This window comes from Odontomachus brunneus, unplaced genomic scaffold (genome assembly GCF_010583005.1).
Source record: "Odontomachus brunneus isolate Ranch 3 - 2012 unplaced genomic scaffold, Obru_v1 Obru_scaffold_139, whole genome shotgun sequence".
Classification (NCBI taxonomy): Eukaryota; Metazoa; Arthropoda; class Insecta; order Hymenoptera; family Formicidae; genus Odontomachus; species Odontomachus brunneus.
The window spans coordinates 762,535-775,990 of record NW_022639589.1 but is presented as its reverse complement, the minus strand read 5'-3'; the positions used below and the strand labels follow the sequence as shown (position 1 = coordinate 775,990).

The 13,456-nt window shown below is 35.5% G+C and overlaps 1 protein-coding gene across 1 annotated transcript in view; it reads right to left on the bottom strand.

The window, feature by feature from the left end:
* Window positions 1-3,729: 3,729 nt before the first annotated feature.
* The window catches only part of LOC116850252 (liprin-alpha-1), a 655,857-nt gene continuing 646,130 nt past the window's right edge, over window positions 3,730-13,456 (bottom strand). The window contains exon 22 of the mRNA XM_032828294.1: window positions 3,730-6,253. Coding sequence (XP_032684185.1) covers window positions 6,164-6,253 — 90 coding nt within the window. The 3' untranslated portion in view covers window positions 3,730-6,163. The remainder of the gene's footprint in view (window positions 6,254-13,456) is intronic.

Sequence of the window (13,456 nt, the reverse complement as noted above, 5' to 3'; positions counted from 1 at the left end):
GAACCAGACAAATATCTCGAAAAATATGGAAGATACGGAAAAATATTTCAAACAAAAGTTGTATGGTTTGGAAGTGGACATGAGATGGTGCAATTGGCTTGACCCTGGATAGTCGTTTGAAAGTCACGTGAAGGTCACCTTCAATTTCTTAAATGGAAACCTCCATTTTTCATTGCATATTCTTATAGCTTACCTCAAGAGCTTCCCAAAACACTATAATAAAATATTTTTTCATTAAGTATCTTTCTAGTTAAAAAGCTTCAAAGTTACAATATTGTTGCCATTAGCATTGGTACCCAAGGTGTTCGACCGACGGCTGAAACCTTTTGAATGTTGTTCAGGGCCATGACCTTAACAACATTTGTCAAGGTCAAGGCGATTGGAGGCTATTCCTAATATTTTCATTTCTTCAAATTTTACAGCGAAAACAAAAATAATAATTTAAAATCATGGGGTAACATGTGAAGTCCAATTGATTCTAAAGGATCATATGAAGATCGCAATGCTATGATTATGAAAGAAATTTATTAATGGGATTTCACACATGTGCTTCTTTGTGGCCCCGACAAAGCATTGCTTTTAACTCGAAAGATATTTAATGAAAAAATATTTTATCATAGTGTTTTGGAAAGCTTTCGAGGTGAGATATAAGAATATGTAATGAAAAATAGAGGTTTCTATTTAATAAATTGAAGGTAACCTTCACGTGATTTTTAAACGACTATCCAGGGTCAAGCCAATTACCATCTTAAGTCCCCTTCCGAATCATACAACTTTTGTTTGAAATATTTTTCCGTATCTTCCATATTTTTCGAGATATTTGCCTGGTTCGAATAAAATGACTCACCCTGTGTGTGTGTGTGTGTGTGTGTGTGTGTGTATCTTTGCATAATGTCTTAAAGATATCTTTGTGTAATGTCTCAAACAAGAAACGTCTTTTAAATATACATGGTGTGTGTGCGTGCGTGTGTGTGTTTATGAATAATATTAAATAAACTTATCTTTTATTGTAGAAATTGATCTCATTCTAATCCTAATTTAAATCATTTAGTAACAAAAGTAACTAAATGTTTTCATCTCATATAATTTATAATTACATTTATTTAAAAATTGTTTAACCCTCACCGCTTCTCCTGCTTTGTCTTGACATATTTTTTTGACAGCGTGCATACAATAATGGAGGTTATTAATTAGTTGAAAAAAGAGAGTCACTCAAAGATTGTATGCTCTCTTCATCACATGTCAACTCTTCATCTTCTCTACAACTTCTTTACATAGAATTATGTACATAGACTGCGTCTCCTTATGAGAGGTTTGAAGAGATTTAAAAAAACAGTTATATTCACTTTCATTACTACAGGTAGTGTTACAAGACGGAATAGACTGTTTACACATGCGCGACGAAATAATGAAGAATTCAGTAACGTACACGTGAATATACGAATGTTAGTTTAGCGAGATGTAGTCGACAAACAAGCGGCAAGGTTATAGACTAAATATATTAAAAAGTACATTAAATTATTACATATAGGATATATTACATAATTATGTATATGTACAAAAGCGTATATAAAAGCACATATTTAAAAAAAATTGGTTAAGAACAGTTAAAAAAATCTCCTCATTCATTTATAATAGTATCCCATTTTATCCATTTTAGATACTTCTTTGAAGCTTTAATTGCCGCACATGCTCAGAATCTATCCGTCTTGCAGCATTGTCCATAGACGTTCAACTTTCGTCTGACTTGAATTCTATTAAAAAAAGCTAAACAAAGTATCCAATAATAGTAAAGTTAGACAAAGATTGAATGCCTGCACTAACAGGACACACTTTTTTAGTTAAGTCGTCACAGCCTCTTATGGAGCGCTCAGTCTATGTATACAAGGTATATGACGGTGACATCCATGATGTGCATATACAATCGGATGCAATGAAACAGTTCGGTTTCTATTAGACGTATGTAGACCAACGTACTCAACTTCCAGGCTGCCAACGCGTATTTGACCGAAGCTAAAATGTAAAGACCGAGCGTGTCTAAAAATATAGTAATCAATGCCGGCAGCAAATATAGGTATTGGTCATAAATCAATCGCGTAAAAATAACCTAAATAGTCCGTTTCTTAGCCATATGTACGACACACTGGTAATAACAATTATCAACATCGAAAAACAATTATCTACGCGCCATTGCTCCGCCTTTAGGTATCAGCCAATTTCAACTGGCATTTAGAAGCAATCGTTTCTCAATCATTTTCGATGAGCTCGCGTCTATAGAGCTCCTTCCACAGCATCAAATGCATTGATTTACCAATTTTTTTTCTTTTTTTATTAATTACTCGAAATTTTATGTAATTTAGAAAACAGTAAAGTATTTTTTACTTAGTATTTTTGTTAGGTATTTTTTGAAGTTTTACCTGCACACATGCATTGGCCTATTTTATATCAGACACGCTGTACATTACCGTCAGACACCCTGTATAAATCTATGCTCTACACAGAATCAAAATATGAATGCTTAACATATAAAGAGTAACCTGATATTAGATACGATATTCGTCGTATGCTTGTAGATTAGTTTAAACTAAACAAGGAAGCTTTTTATCATTTTGCAAACCACATAAAATTCTGAGTAATTAATTAAAAATTAGCCAATAATCACGCAAAAAACAAAGAACGGAGTAATATTGCGAGCTATAATCATTACTCCGACCTTTGTTGATTATCGATTGGCGAATGGCGCAAAGATTAAGGCATCAACTCTATAAATCTCGACCACCATATTGTACACGAGCAAAATCACCAATCTTCTTTAATTAATATCTCACAATTTTATGTGGTTGTTTGCAAAATGATAAAAGTGACTATCGTATCTATCGTTAGTCACTCTGTGTATAACGCTGTTGGGAATTACGTGTGACTCGTTTACAACAATCGTATTTTTTAAACGTATAAGTAACATATCGATTACAAGTCAATATTTAATTTCAACATAACAATGAAACATTTTCTAATGTGTTTTTGAAATAAAAATTAATATTGAGTTATAAGCAAAATTATAAAATCGTACAGATATATTCAAATTAATTTCTGAATTTATGTAGCGCAAGATCAATAAAAAGGTTGAAAAAGACAATGCAAAATTAGAAAACGACATTCTTTTTCAAAGAAAAACATTGCACACATACTCATCATCATTATACTTGTGAATGAATGTTTTGTATATCATCGATATATTAAATACCGATCGTTGAAAACTGGACTTTGTAATGTTTTTTCCTATTTATGTGTACATTTATATTTAGATACATAGGGCGTGTCGAGAAGCTGCTACATACTAATTCATGACGTGCATATACGGGTTACGAGTGTTCTTTTTCTCTTTTTCTTTATTTTTTCTTTCCCTTTTTTAGAAGGTCTTTTTGGAATGTCCGTATAGACGCTAGTATCTAGCACACGTTAAAAATAATATTCAGTCATTTACAAATTACTGTAGACTCTTCCGAAGGGGAGAGACGGCGTCGTCTTCCATAATATATGGACAACTACTTCTGTATATACGCACTTTTATGTATACAAACACATTATATACACATAACTTTCTATCAATTTTTACTAATCATTATAAAGAAGATAAAAAACCTTCGAAATCAGGAATATTTGAGCTAACGTTTCACGCATATTTAGATTCATTATTGGTGCGGAAAATAAAACTTTCTTTTACATGTATAAAGTTTTATAACTACATGTTATTTTTACTATACATAACAAGCGAATAAATACGTGCGTTTTATTCCTGCTTTGTGTTTTGAAGTAATTTACTGTAGTTGCGCGCAAATCATTGAACCATCCGCATATAATTTACGTTCGTAAGTTACAATTTACGATGCGCAAAATATGACGAATAGACAGATTATTGATGAATGAACGTGACGTATCTGCAAAAAAATGTATCATCGCACTTCAAAATTGAGGTAGTAAGAACGCTGCTTTGGAATAATGTACTTCCAATTATTTATAAATGCGTTCCAATTTAAATTGATGAAAAAAACGACACGTATTGAAAACGTGTCTACGCATCTATCTAGCACAAATTCTTTTTATGAATGCGTGTGTATTTTGATTGATGTGTTATTCGTATCTGAAGCACCGACGTTGTTGGCCTGCCTTGTCTTGCGTAACATTGATATATCAATACACATCACTCAATAAAGTCTTTGGTAAAAACTATTTGGTACATTTACGCCCATTCGGAAGGTCTTGCGGAGCCATGGGAGCCTACGATGAATAAACAGTTTGCGAGAAGAGTATAATATTTACGGGGAAACAAACATCAACAACAATGATTCCTCAAGTATCAACAACATTAACAATATCAGTGTTATAACTTATCGTCATTATTGTGATCTCTTTTCTCTTTTTTCCTTTTTTACCTCGATCAGTTCGTACTACAATCATCAATGTCTCAGTCTTTCACCGCACCTTTAGCTTTATATAATGTTTGTATAATTGATTGGCAATGATAATTACCGTCACGATCATTGTCTTCAGCAACATTGTTTTTAATTTTTCATTACATTTATGTTAGCCACACTACAGGCTATGGTCTTAATTGTTGCTTTAATCAACTTTCCCTCTTTTGTAAGTATATTACACATTTTTTCATTATTTTGCTACCGACCGTGTCTATTAACAATTAGCTATAATTATGTTTAAAAGAGATAATTTCGAAATATCTGCGCATTCTCTCTTTTTCTCTCTTGTATATGAAACAACTGTCTATAACACAATAGTGAGACAACAATGAGATACCGATGATACCACGATAACAGATAAACGTCACTGTGCTCGCAAAATAAGCAGATTTAATGAGTACTATAACGAAAGTTATCAAAATTGGTCGGCAGCTGCGTTTACAAAATATAATCGAGTTATTTAATTTCATAACGCATCTACTAACACACACATTGTACACTTGTACATCGCGCAAATATTCGATATAAAATGTCCATTTTTAGTCATCTTATAGTAAATAAAAAGCGAGCGCGCGTCTAAACCTCGTCCAAACAACTTATTTCGCGCTTTCAGCATATAATTTCACAATATATAAATATGTTGTATAATACTATACAATATATTACGCGCCGTGTAATATATGGGAATTAGAAATACAAATTCTCGAGTCTCGTCAGAATAACCGAGAGGAACGAATATTCTGGAACTCTGTATCCGTGGAAATTAACACGGTACGTATTTCGTTTGCACGGCTTTTAGGTCGCGATTTATAGATACGGAAACATAGGACGCAGTCTTTTCGGAATACAATATACAAGATATCCTATAACTGGTGCGGAGAAAACAGAAGTAGATTATTATACAATTATTCTACACCCTTTCACAAAAGAATTACATTATTTTCCTAACTGTATCGCCAGTCACAGGATACTTTCCATATACAACTTTCACAAAAGTAACGATATCTCTTGTAGACCATTTATTTTTCTTTTTTACTACGTCTTTGTGCGGTAAAGAGTATTTAGCTTACGTTGCCTTAAGTATTTAACAATATAAGTACACGTTTATCGTATGCGAACGTGATATCAGTAGTCGTATAACAAATGTACTACTGCGCGACGTCATAATACTGAGGTTACAGATTATATAAACACCTTTACAAACAAATTAAGCTAACTCAAGGAGAATTATTGTCGTTAATCTTCTGTAACTGATACTACGGTTTTTTAAGAAGAGTGCTATATTATACATCATCGCGTATTTCTTTTTTATTTGTATAATCCAATGACTGCCTACTACATTCCGATATCTATATGAAAACTATCTGAAATAACTATTTTTCTATTTCTTCTCGTCAATGCGACACACGGCGCATCAATTTAGGCGCGTGTGACATAAAAATTGAATGAATTACCTACTCTATTCTTCTTTTCATATGTATCGTAAGTTTATCTCAACAGATTTTATGTCGAAATACACTCCAGCATATATGTCACGTTTGTCATAACAATATGAGGGTACTCATAGCGTGATATTTAAAGCTTTTACAACTTTTACAACACACCTGCGCATAAATAGTAGCGATAGCTGGGATTTTGGACTAGACATGATGTGGTTGAATATGAGGCAGCCTGCTTGATGAGCTGGATCAGGATTTCATACTATTATTCTCGTCTAGCCGCCTCTCTGTCGCTACCGTTAGCAGATTTGAAAATTCCATCTCTAACAATTGTCTCGCCTACAAAAGTAACAAAGAACCGTTTAACTTTATGTAAATTTTATAAATTTTACTTAGTAAACGCTAACTAATAGTAATGTTATATCAATGTTATATGAACATTTCTCACTCAAGAATATAACTGTTATATATAATATTCGTTACATTACGTTTACAATTCTAAATGAGAAATTATAAACTCTGCTTAATATCAATGTAAACCAATAATTGTATTATTGATTCACACTGATTTAGATTGAAATTCAAACTAAATATTATGTAAGTTATTGTTTTATATCCATTATTTTAAACAAAAACTACTGATGGAAATATTTTGCTGAAAATACTGTAAAATCATTGAAAATATAAAATAATTAAAAAATGACTGAAGATATTTTATATGGACCATAATTTTGAACGATTGCTCAGAAAAATAATAATTAACAGTTTACGCCTTTTCATGTATATTAAGCGGTCCAACATTAAAATATGTTAAAAAAAATAGTGATCGTTTAATAAACATGGAAAAGCATGAACTACTAGTGTCATTTAATAAAGAATCTAATAACAGTTGCAAAGTTATTGGTAGCGCAACGCAGTATTTATTAAACTGCTTTTATTGTCGAATGCTATAAAATGAAATAAAATAAAGTATTATGAAATATAAGGAATATTAAAAACAATATTGAAAAGAAATCATATATTTTGAAATATTAAATATCGTGACATTTATTGAATTTAACTAAAAATTGCGTTGTTTCCTGTAGTGTATTCGAAAGGATCCAAAAACGCCAACGCGTATACGATATACTAATATTTATTATGAAAATTACATGTTATTCAATTGTACAACCTACAATGTAAGTTGTATATGTTCGCCATTATGTTTGTGATGGGAGGCCCATCCGTACTCTTTTAAAGTAAATCAGTGAATAGTTACTGATATCAGTTATGAGTATAGCACTGAGTACTTTCAGTGCTATACTTATAACTGTAATCAGAATATATTCACTATTTACAGTGATGTTTGACTAATTTATTTTAAGAGAGTACTGTCTTCTTTTCGTCGTCTCATAGCACGCCGCTTCCGCTCATAACGTCATCTCGCATCTGATCGTCCATTATTTCGGTCGGTATATACAGGTTGTCCCAATTTAAATGCCGCAGGCAAAAATCTCGAAAAATATGGAAGATACGGAAAAATATTTCCGACAAAAGTTGCAAGGTTTGAAGAGGGCCACATGATGAAAATATCGACTTGACTTTGAATTACCTTTTCAAGGCCAGATCAATGTGATCGATGTTTTCTTAAATGGAACCTTTTTTTATTGCATATCTTGTAGCTCTTGTCGAGACGTTTTCAAAACACTACCTACTTTTGTCTTTTGCCCAAGCCATTCCTAAAATATGAAGCTTCAAATTTGATATACTACCGGCATTCGCATTATCTGATGTATACCGCGGAGAGGTTGCTCGGTCGGATTTGTACATCATAGTGGCTCCAAAAAGGGCCAATTTTGTGTGTGTGTGTGTGTGTGTGCGCGCGTGCGCGCGCACATGTGTGTATCAGCAGAAATAAGGACCCCACAGTTTGTCTCTCCCATATATGACTCCCGAGTATGACTCCAAATTCTTTCTGCTGTGTATGTGTGTGTAGGTATTAAACAGGGCCACTATGATGTACAAATCCGACCAAGCAACCTGCCTGCTGTATATGTCGAGTAATGCGATTGCCGGCGGTATGTCAACTTTGAAGCTTCATATTTTGGGAATGGCTTGGGCAAAAGACAAAGTAGGTAGTGTTTTAAAAACGTCTTGACAAGAGCTACAAAAATGTGCAATAAAAACATGTTCCATTTAAGAAAACATCGATCACATTGACCTTGAAAAAGTCAGTCAAGGTCAAGTCGATATTTTCATCATATGGCCTCCTTCAAACCATGCAACATTTGTTGGAAATATTTTTCCGTATCTTCCATATTTTTCGAGATTTTTGCCCGGGGCATTTAAAATGGGACACCCTGTATAACATTTCTCTCTCTCTAAATTATGTGTATGGTAATCTCCATACTATTGTGTAGTACAATCTTTATATGAGTGGATTTTCGGATTTCCTCTTCAATTTCAGGAGCCTCTTTTGATTATTTCTACTCTACTTGCTCTGCATTTGCTGCCAGTACGACTTGCGTTATTTGGAAACTCGTCCTAACTCTCATCGGTTTCTTTTCTGTCATCTGCTGGTTCCCCTATACGAGATGGTAGTTAATCAATGTATCTAATTCAAATTTTAATATCTACTGTATAGACCTCATATATGATTCGTTTTATTTTTTTTCACTATTTGCGCTATTATCTATTTATTTGATGTGAAATAGGCTCTGACGTATATCGGGTCTTGTTTTAAATGTTCGGATCTTAGATAAGTTATATGTTGTTATCTATTTCGTATTATCCGGATGTAAGTTATTTAAACCATTAACGCTCAAACGGACAGAATTTTTGTCTCGATTTCAAGACACCACACAATGGGCCGGCAGACCTCAAAAAGTGGCCAAAAGTCGATTCCGGAGATGAGTTTTTCTGGAAGTTTTATCATCATCTACGTTTCGTATATTAAGCTAGTTATTTTTCAAGTTTCATTGAATTTGATTGACTGGTTTTTATTTGGCAACAAGTTAAACTTCGAATATTATGTATCGTACCAGTGATTTAAATACGTTTTCAATATTTTATTAGTATTGTTGTATTACAGCAAATGAAGAATCTGCAACTGCTTCTCATTCATCGTTATACTTACAAGGGGAGAGCCAGGTAGTGCACTCACGGATTTCGTTCAACTTCAGATATGTTTTAGTACTAACCTCCCACTAATCCGTAGGACGATGCAACAACATAACAAGTGGCACAATGCAATACTCAAGCATTCGTGAGAAATTTGCATTGAAAGTTTCTCATGTGACTTCTATACTAAATTAGCGAAAGGGTTTAGCAGAGAGCAGCGTAGCGTAGCGGATAAGGCGTAGAACTAGAACGCTGCGCGTTGCATGTTTCAGTTCTAACTCTTTAATTTTTTCTCTTTTTTACAAAATATTGCAATATATAAACATATGTGGAATAAACAAATTATTATTTAATAATTATTAAAATTAATATTAATACTTTAAATGTAGTATTTTATATTCGTATACTTTAATGTCTGTAACCGTACGAATAGTATCGATTCATAATACAATTAAAGATTCCAAAATCATATATATATATATATGTTATATATTAATCATATATATATATATATATATATGTTATATATTAATCATATATATATATATATATATATATATATGTAATAAAAAATGGGGAGTTCTATTTAAAAAATTCAAAGTGACCTTCTAAAGCTTTCTCCTGAGCTTGATGACGCCACTCGAGGTCAAACCAATGATATCATCTTATGTCCCCCTCGAAATTCCAAAACTTTTATCTGAAACATTTTTTCCTCAAGTGCACTGTTCAAGAGATATTTGAGGTGATCGATTAAAATGGGACATCCTGTATAACATTTCGTGAAAGTTTTGCAATGCTGAAATAACGCTTTTCAAAGTACGCTCAGTGAACGCTGATACATCTTTGTGTAGAGAGTTTGCTGTCAGACTTTTAAAACGTTTACAAAACACTTCCCAATGTCGTAAGACAAGAGTTTTCTTTTCGTTCAGCAAACGCTCTTCCAATACGCAAACGCTACAATGTTGCAATTTCCGCTCTACTGACAATTTCTAAACTTTCAACGAATCCCGCAAACGCTTACGTAAACGCTAAACAAACGTTTATGAAATTTCTTATTTTCGTTAGGGATGTATGGAAAATATATTTAATATTCCATTTAATATATATGAAATATTCCATGAAATATTAATGGAACCTTTTTGAGTCAATGTTATTAGACATTAATGAAAACCGTTATACGTATACATCTCACTAACTACCGACTGCGTTAGGCATCGTGTATTGAATTCTTATATTTCTCTCATGCCCGTTTCTATCAACACTGGTTAACATAACTGGCGGGTTATTCCAACGAAATTGACGAATCGCATTTCACGTTAGTTAGAATTAATAGATGTGATCGGTCAATTCCGATGGAATAACCAACAGATTAATCCTTTAATGATCAAATGTCCATTTTTTTAACTTTCAAACCTATCACGTATTATGTCATCTTTCTAAAAATAAATTCAACCATAACATTTCCGATCGTTTAAAATCCTCCTCTTTCAAATACTGTCGGTAAAATTGACCCATAAAGCGATCCAAACAGTTATAGTTCACTTTCTTAAAAAAATGCAAGATTTTTTTAAAAGTTCAATATTTCGAATTCTTGCTAAGATCATCGCTAATTGATGGAATAATATCATTGGCTCTTGTTCTTTCAAACCCCGTCGGTATTTTCCTTAAACACATCATGGCGAATCGGAAATGACGGCCGAAATATGAAGAAATCGTCGAAATCTGGAATATTTTCTATTTTTACGCTTCTTTTTTATAAAATATTTCAAAAACGCACCAGAAAAATGTAAATCCAACATTTCACATGTATAGGGATCATAACTGGACATATCTGATATAAAATAGTAGTCATCATCTTAAATAAGAAAGACCTAATTTTTCTGTCAAACCAGCAGATCCACACGTAAATACGCAATATTTAAGTATTCACATGTATGTGTATATATACTCCCGCATAAGACGTCCAAGAAGAAAAATATAAGTAGAACAGATAAAAGTGAACAAATATTGTAGAGATTATTTTTCAAACAACCACGTAAAATTTTGAGATACTAATTAAAATAGATGGGCATATCAAAGCGCGGCGACGCGGCAAGCGGGACATACGGCTCGCCGCGGCAGGCGAAGAAAATGGGAGAGCGTACACGTACATGGACGCACACACGAAGCTACCCATTTCAGTATGCCCACTTCTCTGGCCTATAAGATAGACCCGCGAGCAATCGTTCATTTTCTTCGTCGGCCGCGGCGAGCCGTATGTTCCTGCCGCATCGTCGCGCTCTGATATGCTCAACTATTTTAATTAATATCTCGAAATTTTATGCGGTTGTTTGAAAAATGACCTCTACAATATTTGTTCAATTTTATCTGTTCTATTTATATTTTTCTTCTTGGACGTCTTATGCGGGATATCCTGTATATAAAGTAGATGGGGATAATCAGAGTGCATAATGCGGCAAGCGGAACATACGGCTCGCCGCAGTCGGTGAAGAAAATGGACGATTGCTCGCGGGCCTATCTCATTTAGTAGCTGGTACCAAACGGCCCACCTCTCTGTCCTATGAGATAGATTCGCGAGCAATTGTCCATTTCCTTCGTCGGCCGCGGCGAGCTGTATGTCCCGCCTGCCGTGCTCTGATTAGCCTATCTATTTTACCTTATTTAATATCTCGAAATTTTACGTGGTTGTTTAAAAAGTCGTCGAATATATACAAGGTGTCCCGCGTAAGACATACAAAAAGAAAAATATAAGTAGAATACATAAAAGTGAACAAAAATTGTACAGGTCATTTTTTAAACAACCACGTAAAATTTCGAGATATTAATTAAAATAGTTGGGCATATCAGAGCGCGGCGACACGGCAGGCGGGACATACGGCTCGCCGCGGCCGGCAAAAAAAATGAACGATTGCTCGCGGGCCTATTTTATAGGCCAATTAGTATGAAGCCCGACACCCATAGGGTGCCGCGCTTTGCTTCCTCAGCCATAAAGGCTATACGCTACTTCCTACCATCTACTTCTACCGTTAGTCAACCACTGACAGGGGAAGCGCGATGGAAAAATCCAGCAGCGCCTGCGGGACGTGTTCGCAGGATGAGCGGTTCAGCCGTGGCGCGCGCGCCGCCCGCCCGTTGAGGCTGCAGCGCGCGCTCCACACCCACGGGGACTACGGGGAGGCCCGCTCACTAGTGTCTCGCCCAGACACACGCTCTGACCCTTTTGGATGGAAGGGAAAGGGAAGAGGAGTGGGTATTGGGTTTAGGTGATGGAGGTGAGGGAGGTGAGGTGAGGTGAGAACCTGAAAGTAAAATAAAATATTAATTGTTTCCTACCTCAGCGGCCTGGGTCCACGGTGATCTCGCGAAGGTTGCGAGACCGTTTACCCATGCCCGGGGGCTCCGACAACCCCCGGGTAGGCCGCTGTGAAATCTAATATGGACCCTTCATCCAAAGGGTTTCCCGACAGAAGGCCGCGAAGACGGAGTAGGCCTCTGGAGTCGACACGAAGTAGTGTGCCACCTCCATCTCGTAGCCGGAACCAAATCGCGAAGAGCCTCTCTCTGCGGCTCAAATTCAGGGCATTGTAGGAGATGGTGCTCGATTTTATAGGCCAGAGAGGTGGACCGTTTGGCACTAAAATGAGTAGCTTCGTGTGTGCGTCCGTGTACGTGTGCGTTCTTCCATTTTCTTTGTCGGCCGCGGCGAGCCGTATATCCCGCCTGCCGTGTCACCGCGCTCTGATATGCCCAACTATTTTAATTAATATTTCGAACTTTTACGTGGTTGTTTGAAAAATGACCTATACCATTTTTGTTCACTTCTATGTGTTCTACTTATATTTTTCTTTTCGTACGTCTTACGCGGGACACCCTGTATATGTATATACGAGGTGTGGCTATTAAATAACGAGACTGACGCTGTAAAACATTTTATTTTGATTTCATACATTTTTACTTATTATCACCTTCAATATACACCCCTCCTCTATCCCTACAACGCTCCATGCGAATCTTCCATTGTTCGAAGCAGTGCTGGAAGTCTTCTTCTGTCAGCTCCTTCAGGACGCATGCCGCTTTCTCTTTCACAGCTTCAACGGACTCAAATCTTGTTCCTTTTAAGGCAGATTTCACCTTAGGAAACAGATAGAAGTCGCACGGCGCAAGATCTGGCGAATAAGGCGGATGGTCTAACACTGGGATGCTGAACTTGGCTAGAAACCTCTTGACAGACAATGCGGAATGAGCCGGCGCATTGTCTTGATGGAGAACCCATGACTTGTCCTTCCACATTGTTATGTAAAATTTGCCGTACGGATTCTTTATCAATTCGTACAGTTTCAGCAATCGCACGAATACTTAACCGACGGTCAGATCGAATCAGATTACCGATTTTTTCGATATTGTCATCCGTTTTTGACGTGGAAGGGCGACCCGGGCGTGAAT